General features: G+C 38.3%; 1 protein-coding gene across 12 annotated transcripts in view; it reads right to left on the bottom strand.

Annotated features, from left to right (window-relative positions):
- Positions 1 to 4,469: 4,469 nt before the first annotated feature.
- The window catches only part of stxbp5l (syntaxin binding protein 5-like), a 206,221-nt gene continuing 195,547 nt past the window's right edge, over positions 4,470 to 15,143 (bottom strand). For all 12 annotated transcript variants that reach the window (XM_036139550.1, XM_036139553.1, XM_036139551.1 and 9 more), the window contains 6 exons: positions 14,569 to 14,808; positions 11,340 to 11,703; positions 8,380 to 8,545; positions 7,850 to 7,961; positions 7,416 to 7,636; positions 4,470 to 5,559 (listed from right to left, as the gene is read on the bottom strand). In XM_036139550.1, coding sequence (XP_035995443.1) covers positions 5,518 to 5,559; positions 7,416 to 7,636; positions 7,850 to 7,961; positions 8,380 to 8,545; positions 11,340 to 11,703; positions 14,569 to 14,808 — 1,145 coding nt within the window. In that variant the 3' untranslated portion in view covers positions 4,470 to 5,517. The remainder of the gene's footprint in view (positions 5,560 to 7,415; positions 7,637 to 7,849; positions 7,962 to 8,379; positions 8,546 to 11,339; positions 11,704 to 14,568; positions 14,809 to 15,143) is intronic.

The following is a 15,143-nucleotide window of genomic DNA, read 5'->3' as shown; positions in this document are numbered from 1 at the left end:
TCTGCTCTTTTTGTGTTGCCCGGCACATTAAACGGCTTGAGTGGCGAGGGAGGAGTTTATCTGTAGAACAGAAAGGGGAGAAACCCCTTTTAGAAACAGGCAAAGTCAGTTTAAAGCAGGGACTGAATGTCGAAACGATGCAGATTTATTCTGCCACTCGCTGATGACGTAAAAAAAACCCAATATAAATAAATTACTGTATATGCTCCGTATCCGGACAACCCCTCCTCCCCCATTGTCATGTACATCTGGCAAGCAAAATAATGCCTATAATGCAAATAACTACTTATTAATCCAATACCTTTGGTACTTGCAGCAACCATACTAGATCCAAAATTGAGAGTTAGTCATGTACCACTAACCTTTTGGGTTATTACATTTGATTTCATAGGGAGTTCACGATTATTTTTTGGAGATTAGAGCTGTTTAAATTTTATTTTACAAATGAAACGCGCTATTACTTTGTTCAATTTGTATGAGAAGTCTGAACTTGGAACTGGGATTGGCAACACAATTTAGAAGTGTTCCAGCTGTGAGAACTACCATTATCAAATCAAGCTGAAACGGTGATTTGGAAAATAACTTTTAACCCATTAACTTCTTATTTTGCAATTTTGCACCGTCAAAATTTAATTCATTCTAGTTTGTTACACTAGTGCATGCTTGTGAAGTGGAAGGCAATGGATTAATTGTTTGTATCTCTATCTCTATCTCTATCTCTCTCTCTCTCTCTCTCTCTCTCTCTCTCTCTCTCTCTCTCTATATATATATATATATATATATATATGTTTGTTTTCAGCTCCTTTTTACGCTAAAGCTTTTAGATAAAACCTATTGCAATCAGTTGCCTTCGCAAGTCACATAATTTGTATTCCTCATGTGTTAAATTTAATCTCAGTATAAATGCAGCTGTTCTGTGAAGGACCCAGAGAGTTATTGGAGAACATTAGTGAACAAACCGCATCATGCACACCAAGGAACACAGCAGACAGGTCAGGGATGATATTGTGTTGAAGTTTAAAGAGGGGCTGAGTTAAAAAACAACATCCTAACCTTTGAACCTTATACAAATTACTGTTCATTCCATCATCTGAAAAGGGGGGGGGGGGGGGGGGGGGGGGGGGGGGAATCCATCTGCATACTTACCACAACTCAGCTGTGAAGCTGGTTAGACTTGACAGGGAGATGGATGGAGCAAAATACAACACCTTCCCAGAAGAAAACCTGCTAGGGGCTGCAGCAGACTTGACACTGAAGCAAAACTTCACGTTTCAGTAAAACAATGCAAAACATACAGATAGAGGTACAAAGTGATGGTTTAACAAAGTAAATTCCCATGTTATAAAGACCAGGTCAAAGTCCAGCTCTAAATCCAAGTGACTTCACTTCACAAAAGTACTCTAATCCAGTTCACTTGCTCACTGAGCTAGATTGTAAAAAGGACAATAAACACGTCAGCCTGTAAGTGTGGAAAGAAGGTTTATAGACACCACCAGACATCTGCAGCTGTATGCTGATCAGGTGTAATGTTGTGGTGTGAAAGTTCTTGGGTTGGTCCTGGACATTACAATAACCAACATCAGTTCATGTAAGGGGGAAGGGTTGGGTCTACTGGTTGAAACTCGGACAAACCTCTGTGTTTGCACAGGACGTTGATTCCAAACACACGTTAAAACTAGTCCTGGGGAAAAAAATCTCTCATAAGGCCTCCCCAAAGCCTACACCTCAATCCTTTTTAGGATTGAAGTCTGCGGAATATGCTCAAAAGCAGTGTTCATGCCAGGAAATCAACCAATTTAAATGAGCTTCACAGTTTTTTGACTGGAAGAATGATCGAATATCAAGAAGTAGAAGAACAGGACCTTGTTTATGACTGCAAAAAACAGTTTCTCTGCAACCTGCTAAAGAATATTTGATCAAATATCAGTGGTGGTGTATGCATCTATTTCAGACGTGTGTGGATTAGTACATTTCACACTGATTTTGCACTCATTAACCTTTTTCTTTTTTTATTCGCTGACAGTGTATAGGCCACTGCAAATAAATATTCAAACGCATAATTTGTAGCCCAAAATTAACATGACATATATTCCATTACAAGTGTATATAAAATTTCACCTGCCCTGTATCGCTTTAATTATATGTGGAACTCAGTCTCCCAAATCTAAATGCAGTGCCACTGTGTCCCTTTAAATATAACCCCTAAAACACATTTCATGCACTTTAATAAAGGGGAAAGAAACGCATTAGATGCCAAATGAACGGTGCTCTCCAGTGGGTACATCAATCCATGTTTATTTGAGTTTTGCTTTTGCATCAACATATTTTCAGACCTTTTTTTTTAATCAAGTAATTTCTATTACACTAGAATATATCAAGAACAAAAAGTGGAATCCATTGAAATAAGACAAACGTCGCCGTTATTGAGAAAACCAAATAAATGCCATTACAGCATACTACAGTGTGAAGAACTACATAGTTCCAGTGATTTAGACAGAGCCAGAATACCAGATAGTACAGTATCAGCAGTAACAGGTAGAACAATTACAGAAAATATCCCAAGAGTCTCTCGTTTTTTTGTTTTTCTTCACGTGTGTTTTACCTTTCAACCAAAGTTGGAACTGTACAGGTAATATAAAAACAGAAAACATACAAACAAAAAAAACCTAAAAAACTAAAAAAAAGAAGAAAAATCTTGATAACAAAACACCCTGTCAGCAGAAGTCATTTATTTTTATTTATTTAGTTTTTCCCTCTGAATTTTGGTTCTGTTTTCTTTAAAGTGTATCGTCTGCCACTGAAAGAACTGCACAGAACACAAATGTCACTGACGTTATAGAGATAAGAGAGAAATGGACTATTGATAATCTGACAGTGTGTGTCTATTTTTTTTTTAAATCAATGTAGTTCCACTGTGAAATGTCAGGATAGGTTCAAATATGTGTGTGTCTGTGTGTGTGAAGGTCATTTATATCTGACAAAGCTGGTGGAAATTACTGATTTACTTTCGGATCTGTGTTTTGTATTTTTTTACTTTTTTTTTTTTAACTCTAAATGCATTCAACGTGTTTTGCATTTTGTAGCCTACAAGAAAGTGGCCTCCACATGACCACGGCGATTCATTTTAAACCGCACACGGTGATGCTCCGGTGGATGAATAACTAATATGCGAATGATGAAAGTTGGTACTCCTTAATTATATATATATTTTTTGGATCAATTCAAAATACAGACGAGTACACAAGTACAAAATATCCTTCTCGCTCGACGCTGTTAAGTCTGTGTCGTGTGGCTACCCACTGACGTACAACACAATCACAATTTGATACACGACCATGTATCATGAAACATTAGTTGCTTTTAAAAATACAGAAGCCTACATGGAAGAGGCCGTAACCATCAAATATTCGACTGCGACACAAGGATATCATAGTCAGTAAGAACAATATTGAAAAGGAAAAGGACAAACGACCATTTTTGCCTCCAGTTGAAATTGCTGCAAATGTTTACACTTATACACATTTTCTTCACCGACTCAACATTTGAACGTCACTAAAAAAATACTGTTATTTCCCCTGAACTGTTTACAGATACACAACTCACAGACGGCAGAGATGACACTGATGTGATCCCCTCTCGCCCTTTTATCGGGAATAACTGCGAAAATCTCCTCGCGTGCCGTCCTGTCTTGCGAGTGAATGTCTATGTGGGCTTAACACTGAACAATGCACATTAGTGCATGCGGGAAAGATGGGAGGGTGCACTTTTTCTGATTGCTTTGACAGAAGTGAAGTCATATCTGACGTCTTTCTTAAACACGCGCGCACACGCAAACCCAAAAGGCCAAACGTTCACATCTAACAGAGGCAGTTAAAGTTACAAGAAAAAAAGACACTCTCCTATCACGTACTTGCATGAATGGCGCCCTGGGCAAGCCCCTCTTTCTGGACCCAGTTTTTATGCTTCGTTCAATATAATATGTTGCCAAAATAAATAAAAAAAGACGTTCTTTTTTTGTGTTTTCATGATCAGAATGAAGGTTCCACGAATATCAAACTGTGTTTGAAAGAATTTACCTCTCGGGTAGATTAATCAACATTCAGGTTTGAGCAGTTTATGTATTTTATACTTGAACAACACATGATCAAATGCAGTCTGGAGTAAAAAAAAACAACAAAAAAAACGAAATGAAACCTTTAGCTTGACCCAAATTGGATACTGTGAATCAGATACCATCGTTAGTGTCATTCGCCACTCACAAGTCACAAACCTCCATTTCCCCTCATATATATATATATATATATATATATATATATATATATATATATATATATATATATATATATATATTTATGTTTTGAAAAGACAGAAAAAAGACAATGGGTTTTGATTTGCCCTCTATGCAACTTCATGTGCAATGCTTTAAGATCTGCTCCTTCCACAAATTACCTCCTCTCTTTACGCATTAATTTTTTTATGGCACACAAATTGTATCTAGGTTTGTACAACAGATATAAACACACGATTCAGAATACAATTTCCTTATCTATGTCACCTCAGTTTCTCAGTTTTATACAACGTTTGAGCATCAAGATGTCCCTCTTTGTCACCCAAGCTGAAAAAAGTGAAAACACGTCCGTGTGATCGGACTTTGCAGAGTTAAGTGTTATTATTACTTATTTAAATTTGCACTGTGCAGCCCAGAGTAAATGAAGTTAGAAGAAAGTTTGAATATTACAGTATTCTAAGTCTGTGTAGATAATTATGTATGTGCATTTATATTGTATCAGTAATATTTGCTTAGACTAAGAAAAAAAAAAATACTAATAAAATCAACCATAAATAAAAAATAAAAAAAGGGAAAGTAACACAAGTTTTGGCTTAATAGCAATGCAGTTATATGTTTCCCTTTTTAGATATAGTTTTTTTTTTTTTTGCCAGTATCTCAAAAATATAAAGTTTTTCATAGTTTCTGTCGTTGGCTTACATCATAAATAAAAGTTATTTTTTTTTAAATAATTTTAAATCTCCTGTTAAATTAGCATGCTGCTTTTTAATATGGCAGTTGGATATTTTTAATACTCATCCATTGCTGTTTCATGCAGTTCTTGTTGGTTTCATAACCTTTGAGTATCTACACAGTAAGATCCAGAAAACCCAACCATGCGACCTCGCAATCAGACAATCACACCCACGCACACACACACACACACACACACGCACACACACTCATACAGTATTGTTGGATATTTCCAGTTCCTTCTACAGACCATCAAACGTCGCCATTCTCCAACAGTCCGTATCACTCCCCCTCCCTCCCCCTGTCTAGACGAGGAAAAAAAACTGTTCTCGTCCTTCAGCAAAGTGACGCTGAAGTACACGCAGCTGGCTCTAAAAGCTGTAAAGACGAAGTCACGCTCATGTATCTTCTGATTGCTTTTGCTTCACATGTGAAACTTCCATCACAGCATGAAGTTCTTCACAGGCCAGAGGCAGTCTCATCCCTCCTTCCCGCTGTTAGAACTGGTACCACTTCTTGTCCTTGCACTTCAGCATCAGCTGCAAGAGAAAGCGATGCAAAACGTCGGTGTCGATAAATCCACAAAGAGTTAAAAACAGACAATAGCTGAGCCTCCAGTGATCTCATTTACTTTTGCTCAACAAAGGAAAGCATGTTTTTTTTTTTTTGTAATTCAGCCAATAATTTCAAAAACAACAGCTGTCAGGGATTTCCCAATTAAAGCCCAAGCCCGTTACACCAATAATGTTAGTTAGCAATCTGTGTTTTGTGCAGCCCATTAAAAAATCCACCCTTTTAAAACTGTCTAACAGGTTGTGACCATTTTCGCTGTTTTTTCTTGTTGATCTAAGTAATTTCAGTTTTACCCCTGACAATAAAGGTGTATTTTCACCCTTTGCGATGATGTTCAACGAGAAAGTGTATTGGTTGCTGTGGCTCCCTATCTGTGTCATCTGATTACCCACTTAGCGACTTCATTGCTGGTTTTGGCAAGAATTTCAGACCACCTCCAAGGACGATTTTTCCAAAAATCAACTAACAACAAAGCTTGCAATTGTTTCTGGCGTTACAGTGACTGACTCTGATGTGAAAGCACATACGGTCGTTGCTTCTCTTTTCAATAAACAATAGGGACTGGTGTTGGCTCTTCCCCACTCCCATCTCAAAACACTCACAGCAGCCCCGTTATTGTCCAGCAGTTCCACCAGCTGTGTTAAGAGCCAAATGAAGTGTGTGCGAAGCCCCCACTAGTGGATTCCACAACCAGGGGGGGACATGTAGATGTTGTGTAAAATAAACCGAGATTCTATTGTCGGCTTTTGGTCCATTTAGGTTACTAATGTAGATTGTATCCAAGAAAGAAAAAACTGCTGTCAGCTCCTAACTGGACCATATTGCTAAAAAAATCTTTAGGGTGTTTGGTTTTACTCAATCTGTGTCTCGACCCTACAGCGGCCATCACAATAACATAAACATGGCTAATTACGAAAATTAGCTGATGCATTTAGTGACTTATAGCACCTTCCAAGCCAGTCAGTAGCCAATTTTCTTTACGGATGGGTGGCAATAGAGCCTATGACCTGGTCTGTGCTCTCAGTACTGCTGTTGGTGTGATAGAGAGCAATGCTGAAAGCAACCAAAACTCTAGACATGATATTTTATAGATGTTCAAAGACAATTCTTCAATTTATGAACCAGGAGAGACAATTTCTTGAAGAAACATATTTAGGTGAAGCTACACTGAAATGATATTATATATTTTAAGGGCTACACATTAACTGCTCCATGACAATGGAGGCATTTGATCTACTGGATGGACTTTTCCTGCCTTTGATGTCCAAAATTAAAATAAATGTACATGTTCGAGATGCTGAAGTGCATGAATATTGGTGGGAAATTTATGAGGATTGATAAAAAGTGAGAGTTAAGGGAAATATGGGACACCAAGAAATACAATCATAACAATAATTAGAAAGGATGTTGTACAGACATAGAAAATACTCCTTTAGAACATGTAATAATACAGATTAAATGCTATTTTATTGCACTTTAAAGCTAATGAGACTTCAAGAATACACATGACGTCTGTTTTATTCTCGTCCATAACGAATTATTAAAGCAGCACAAGTTATTGGCGAATGTCTAATCTTAAAAAAACACAGATTGGGACATCCCCACAACCCAAATTTACTCAACTGTTTTATAGGATTTGCTCCCAGCTGGTATATTGCAACCTAAGATCATTGGTTACATCTTGTTAGACTGACTCTATAAATAAATAGGTATAGTTTTGTTTGCTGTAGACAATAATTTCTCCTAATTTCTAAGGAAAAAGACCATATTATAATAGAAACCACTTGGACCTTCAATATTAATTTTTTTCTTTTTTCCTCACCTCGTGAGCATGTTTGGAGAAAGTTTCTGCACTGGTCATCATCAGGGTGGTTCGCTCCTCCAGCTCCCCCAGCCTTTGGCCTCTCTCATCCAGAGCAATGCGAGCCCGTGCCAGATCGCCCACCACTCCGCTCGCTGCCACCTTCATGCCTTCTACTCCTCCTTGACCGGGGATGTGCTGTGCCAGACTCCGAGAAGCCTTTCCAGCTGCCGCCTCACCAACTGGCAACCACATGAGATGAAATTGCATTTTCAGGAAAATCCTATTACCATTGATGACCAGTGATTTTACTGTTACGATTTTCTAACTGATAAATAATCTATAAAGCATTAATCATTTTATGGTTGCCATTATTAATGCATAAGCTACTTTCCTCACTGCAGTGTATACTGGAATTGTGTAATAAGTTAGAATTGAAAACAATAAAGACGCACAGAGCTCCTCTCTGTCAAACGTATGGGCATTTCCTCCAAAGAAGCCCTTTAAAAAGCCTCTGTTTTGAGCTTCTGGAGTTTCTATCGGAGTAAACAGCTCCCCAAGCATTTCCTGCAACGAACAAAGACAAAGTAAAATACGATTTTAGACTAAAAACACATATTTGAACCAGTTTTATGGGGCTATAATGGCAAATAATCTTTAAACACGGTTTTACCATCATTGCCTCTAGATGGCACTATGGCAGCATCACATTACTTAATCCATATCCATGTGTCATAAGCGTGGAGTGTCAGTTCTAAAGAATAATTATCTATGCATATATTTAAATTAACACATTTACACAGTAAAACCATATAAGTTTCAAATTCTTTGAAGTGTGCACCACATATAACCAAAGTGACATCTGACGTCTAATCCCACCGTTCGCCCCAGACTTTAACAAGGCATGAATAATGGATCCAGCTCCTTCAGAGCACCAGTGCCTTTCCCAACCCAAAGATATAACGCACAGAACGACACTGCTCACCTGCAGGTTGTCACACATCTCCTGGCTGTATGTAATTCTCTGGATCTCTGTTGGGGAGCTGAGGTACAGCGCCTGCCCCTCATTGGTGAAACAAAAGGTCCTTGCAATGCGCATGTCCGTCAGAGGCAGGTAATTGACATCCATCAGCGGTCTTAAACTGGGCAAACTGTGAGATGAATGACAGGAGTGAAAGACACATTAGCCACCAGGGGAAATCTTGGATCATATGAATTAGACCTTGTAGGAGACCAACTGAGATGTCAGAACTAACTTTATGCCCATCAGTGAAAAGCAAATCAGATATTCAAATGAAACCAATTTGCTTCCAGCTGAGTAGTGGAGAATGATCTTTACACGCTGATTCTCTCAACTATGAGAACATTACGTCTCCAAATACTGTAATATGACAAGGCTAGAAATTCAATGCACAGTAAGATGAAGCATTCAAATTGTATTTAGATATTCTTACCTTAAATACATTGGATTAAGTGCTTTAAATGACAGACCTTGGTAATATTATCTATTCTGTGAAGTTATGAACACAAATGTCTATGTAGTGCATTTGGATTATGTGACAGATCGATACAAAGCAAAACATGAAAGTGAAGTGAAAAGTAAATGACACTTTTTCTGTTTTATTTACAACTAATATTCTGAAAAGTGTGTCTTTTTCTTTGTATCCACTCCCCTTAACTCCAATAACACAAAGGAAATCCAGTGTAACGTATTGCCTTTAGAATTCACCTAGGAAGTAAATACAATTTGCACGTGTCCAGTTTAATCTCAGTATAAATCCAGCTGTTCAGTGAAAATCACACAGATCTGTTGAATAACATCAGTGAACAAACCACATCATGCACAGACCAGATAGGTTCAGAATTCAGAATTAAGGTTGTGGAGAATTTTAAGGCCGAGTTGGGTTGGAGAACTATGTCTAAAGCTTTGAACCTTTTAGGGAGCATTTTAAAATCCATCATCGGAAAATGTAAATGGTAAGTTCAGGGCTTTAACTAGTATGACGATCCCCAGAGCACTTTACGCGACAATCAGTCATTCACACACTGACGGTGGTGAGCTATGTTAGCTGACTGACAGAGGCCAGGCTGCCATAGATCGGCATTATGAACTCCCTAACTCCTGCGCCACTGTCGCCCCGAGCATGGCATAACTGAAAATCCCATGAAGGCATGTCTGTCCACCCAAACCAATGGGCCAGGGAAGGAAAACATTAATCAGAGGAGCTGCCAAGAGGCCCATAGAGGACGTGCAGAGAGCCACAGTTCAAGTGGAAGCATCTGTTGATGCAACTATTAGTCATTCGTTCCACAAATCAAGCCTTAATCATAAAACGGCAAGAACAAAGTCATTATTGAAAGAAAGCTATGAGAAGTCCAATGTGCAGTATGCTACAGCCATGTAGTGTGGAGAAGATAGTAGTTATACTTATCAAATATGTGACGAATTAAGTTTTCTGTACAAACAGCACATAGACCTTTTACCTCGTTGAGGTTTAAAATGCTGTCATGTCAAGATGATTCGGTGCTTCCTTTAGGTCACATGACCATGGAAATTACTTAAAATAACTGTTAAACATAGCTGTAAGACTGCCGAATAAACCCTGTTGGCTAGTGCCTAACATGGCGCCAAGAGTGTTTGTCAGAATGCTTCAAAGCTTCAGCAATGATTTATCAAGATACAAACAACTGTTTAAAAACCTCAATATAATCCCCTTCATATATGATCTTTGAGACACCAAGAACGTTCTGGTGGGATGCGTAAATTGTGTATGAAAGGCATACGCAAATGAACGGTCTCTCCGATGAGCTGGACCAAATCTGAAGTTATGCTGAGTCATTTTGGTCATATCCTAACAGAACAATGTTTGCAGCGTTTTCACTTCCTCCCTTGAACTGATAGTAGATGACACAGCAAACATGCCCATCACCGATGGTGAAACATGGTGGTGGTAGCATGGTGCTGTGGAGAAGAACAACCGATTATGGTTAATGGGAAGACAGAGGCAACTAAAAGCAGGCCAGTCGTGGAAGAAAAACTGCCAGAGGCTGCAAAAGACTTTTGAGAGACTAAGATGGAGATTCCTCCACCAGCAGTCCAACAACCCTGAAGATAAAAGAGCTGCAATGGAATGATATATGTTAAAGCATATTAATTTGCTGAAATATAATTAGGAATCAGTTGTAAGAGCTGAAATAGGTTCACAGATGCTGTCCATCTATGACTGACTTTCGTTTGTTTGCAACAATATTGGAACAAAATAAGATTTTTTTTTTTAAAAGAAGAATAGACCAAATGTTCCCCTCTTGATTTTCATAAAAGACAATCCTCACAAGATTTAAAGCTGAAAGCTGCAACTGCAGCAAAAGTGTTGATGCGAGATAGCAGAGTATAAATGCACGCCTGCGTTTCAGACTTATAGTGTTAGTTTCAAACCTGCAAGTCATTTTCCTGACATTTCATAATTATGTGTTACTATGTGGCGGCGGTGGTCAGAGGGCCCGGCGGCGCCGATGTATGGCAGCCTCGCCTCTGTCAGTCTGCTCCAGTGCAGCTGTGGCTACTAACATAGCTCACCACCGTCAGGGTGTGAATATGTGTGAATGAGTGAATGACTAATTGTAGTAATTGGGGATGTAAGGCTACTTAATTTGCTATACAAAAAAAAAATAGACTAAAAAAACTACCTGCACTGCCCATGCAAGTATGTCACAGAAAACAAACCTTACTGTTTTCCTTTAAATTATGTGCAAAAACTTGAAACAAGGTTGATGTTCAATGTTTTATCACATTTTTACCCATATGTAGTTGTTCCTGTTGGTCATATGCAGACCAACAGGAATAACATTTTTACTTAAACAAACAGAATTGTATTATTGGGCTAAAAGATGTAACAGATAGGTGTGATCTGCATGCAGAAATCTGGTGAGCACTGGAGATTATACCTGAGAGTCATGACATGTCCATTAGCGCAGAAGCATGCCAGGCACACGCTGTTGCACAGAGATACCACATCCGCTCGGAGCACAAAGGACGACTCTGTGATGTTGTGGACGAACAGGCAAGACTGCGAGGGCATCAAGAATACTTTAGCCTGCCTCTCGGAGCACACCACAGTCAAATGTCCCTCCCCAAAGGCGTCCTGGGAAGAGGACGGGGAGAAATGGACCAGCTTGCGCCTCCGTGGTCGGTCAGGGTCCTCTGGGGCATTCTGGTCCCGCCAAATCTCATACGGGCTCTGAATGAGGGCTCCATTGCAGTCCAAGAAAGCAAAGCGAAGCACAGAGCCTTTCAACATTTGGACTGCTCCTGGGGAAGTTTGGGTAGAGAAAAAAAGAGATACGAGACAAAACAAGAGGTCAACCGTTTTCAAGGCTACAAATAGAGAAGCTATAGAGGTGCTGGAGTCATAGCAGTGATTTCTGTTAGAGTAACTTCAAGTTCAGATTTCCTACATAAGCTTGAGAAATATGCATATGACAGTAGATGAAATGCCGCAGACGAAATTTCTACAACTGACTATTCCAGGATAAACCTAACGTATTACTTTTATATTAATATAGTTAATATAAGTTCTTAATGAGAATTATCCTTTTAATTCTTCTTTGTTTGAACTATGAGCACACTAATGTCTTCAGGATGTTTAAAGCTGAAAAAACATTACTCGCAATATCCAGATTGTTTCATGTTTATTACTGAAGACAGGTATATCTGTTTTTTTAAAAGTTGTTACTTTAAAAACTGTGTTTCTGTTGTGGCTCAGACAAAGCAGGACAAGGACTGCATGTTTGTCTTCTTCCGTTTTAATCATGTTTAAATTAAACACTGAGGCTGCGAACCTTTCTGAACTCCCGAGCTAAAGCAGTAATTTGCACGATCAAACTTGACGAATGCCTGTAAAAGTTCTCTTCCACCGCAGAGTTAATCCAATTAAAATAAATGAGCTTTCGATGCTTGCTGTGTTTGAGTTATGGTGTTCTAAGAGTCAAACCTAGAGCACTTAAATCTGCAGAAAATGACCCGCCATTATACTAAATGCCCTCTTCTGCATCAACAAGGTATTTTTTTTTCTGTGTCTTAGAGTACATCAGCATGTACTCAGGCAATTTTAAAATGGAAATAGAAGAAATACTTCTTTGCTTAATTGTCTCACACAGTTTTCCTTTTATTTTCCTAATAAAATAGACTTGTGCTGAATATAAAAAACAACTTTTAACGTGAGTACATTATTTTCAGTGGGGTTAAAAAATGTCACTTTAAATTCTTATTTTTAACCAAATCACTCATTGTCATCAGTAATGTAATTTTTGCTGATGCTGTTTTTTTAAATTTCCCTTTTCAAGATGAGAAAGAAAAGAGAACACGTCATCAAGTATAGCAAATGCAAGCTGATTAACATTATGGGTATCAATTGACATTTAAATTGTAAATGGACACAATTTATATGCCATTTTTCTAGTTATACTGACCATTCAAAGCGCTTCACACTATAGCCACATTCGTTCAAATGCACTCACTAATTCACACACAATTAGTCACCAATATTCAGACTGGTAGGTATCTTGGGGTTAAGTGCCTTGCCCAGGGGCAAACAGTGTGTGGCAATGGGAAGCTGGAATCAAACCTACAACCTTCTGATTGCAACTCTTTCCACTGAGCCACAGCCTTCCCTTTACACTGTTTCATTTTTAATGACTACAATAAAATAGTTACTCGCCAAGACTTGAAGAGTAATGAATAAGGACCTGTTTGTGTTGCCACCAGGCATAGCCCCTCATGGTTATTGTCAAGAATAATAGAGTCAGTGTTGCTGTGGGCCAGTGTTTCCTTAAAAGGTTCAAAAGTATCTGGCATCATTGACTCTGTGAAATATCAGGACATTTTGTATATGCATCTGGTGACCTCTGTCAGAAATTCAAACACCGGTGCTCACAAAGCCTTCAAGGTGAATCTTTTTTTTTAATTTATAGTAATTTTTTTTTATACCACAAGTACTGATGTACTCTATTGTGCTGATGATTGCCACACTGACTTATCGTACAGACTTTCAATGCTTTAGCATCAAGCCTGTAAAATACATTTTACAAAGTGACTTGAAAAAATGTACCCCAAAGATATTTCTGTGTATCATTTATTTTTGCTGATCTGCCCCATGACTCCATCAGTTGTGGCTGTGTCTTTTTCTTGCAGATGCAACACTGAAGTTGTTCAAATGTAACTTAGCACTCTGCTCTGCTAAAGCTAAACACATTTCCAAGAGAAGCATTAATATGCTGCTCAGAACAGAGAATTTAACCAGGCATGAAAAAAATACTCAGAAAAAGAAAAAAACAGGTTTTACAAAACGTATTTCACAGGAGAGCACATGATTTTTACCAGATGTTTTAGTAATCAAAGCAAGGGGTGTTATGAACTCATTCACTTATTTTGTCTTTACTTATTTCACTTTGTAAAGATTGGCAGTTAATGTGCTCTGCTTATAAATACTATTATAACAAGTATACTAATTTATAAGTGTGTGCGTACGTGTATATATTTTTTCTGACATGCTGTAACATTAACATTTTGCAGAGATCCAGCTAGAGTCCAGACTTGAATCTGATAGATAATTTGTGCACGGGGCTAAATATTAGATTAGGGTTATGGCAAGGAGGGCTTCCAACCTCAAAGACTAGGCGTATTAAAATGCAAAAAAGTTTGTCAGCAATTATATGAAAGATTTGATTGCTTTGACCTCATTAAGTTTTTTTAAATTAATTATTAAGAATTATTTTTGACATGCTATTTTTTATCAATATGTAAATAAAAATGGACATTTAAAAAATATATGAATACTCCTTTTATATAGTTTGACTGTTACTTTTGAGAGTTAGCTAAATGTCTTGTTTCATGCCAGAAGCAAACTCCTGAATCAAATAACTATAAATCTAAATTAAACAACGAGTATGATTCATTTTGGGCTAAAATTATAAATTTAGATTTTGTGGATACAACTTACCATTTATTCCACATAAAAAAACAAAACAAACTAACAAAAAAAAAAAAAACAATTATGAGGCACATCCAATGCAATGCTTTACAAAATGTCCAAACAAATTACTTAAAAGCAACATTTGCAAGGAAAATAAGTTGTACACACTTTCGATCAAAAAGCCAAGAATCTGTGGTTCTTACCACTGGGCCCGACGGTGACAGGGTCCTCCATCCTCTCCTCGTGGTCCATGGGGATCGACAGTGGGATAAGAATGACCACTCCTAAGCTAGTTCCCACCCACAGACACGGTGTGGGCAGGGCGTCGCTCTTGCGTCCGTAGGACTCTCCAAACTGCAGCGTGGTGATAGCTTCTTTGGTGTCCCTGTCAATGCTAGACACGCTGGAGCTGCGAGAGCGGCTGAAGGAGTTTTCACGACTCTCTGCAGCAGTGGCGCCAGCAAGTATGGCCCAGCACACAGGCATGGTGCAAGCAGAAACCATGAATGAAGAGACAGATGGGAAGCGATGACAGTGAGACGAGGAGCAAGAAGGGAAGAGACATAAGGTAATGTTGGAGAAAGAGGTTTGTTACAACAGTTGGTGAAAGATGGATGGAAAGGAATGGTAGCATGAGAGAAAGAGTGTGTCGGGACAAGCAGTTAAAAAGGAAAAAAAAAAAGAGCACACATCAGGGAAAAGGGAATAACAAGGAAGGTAGAAAAACACATTTTAAAACCCAAAAATGATTAATTTGTTGACTGTAAGTGACGTAAAA

This window comes from Fundulus heteroclitus, chromosome 7 (genome assembly GCF_011125445.2).
Source record: "Fundulus heteroclitus isolate FHET01 chromosome 7, MU-UCD_Fhet_4.1, whole genome shotgun sequence".
Lineage (NCBI taxonomy): Eukaryota > Metazoa > Chordata > Actinopteri > Cyprinodontiformes > Fundulidae > Fundulus > Fundulus heteroclitus.
The sequence above is the reverse complement of the archived record's forward strand: the minus strand, read 5'-3'. Positions and strand labels throughout refer to the sequence as shown.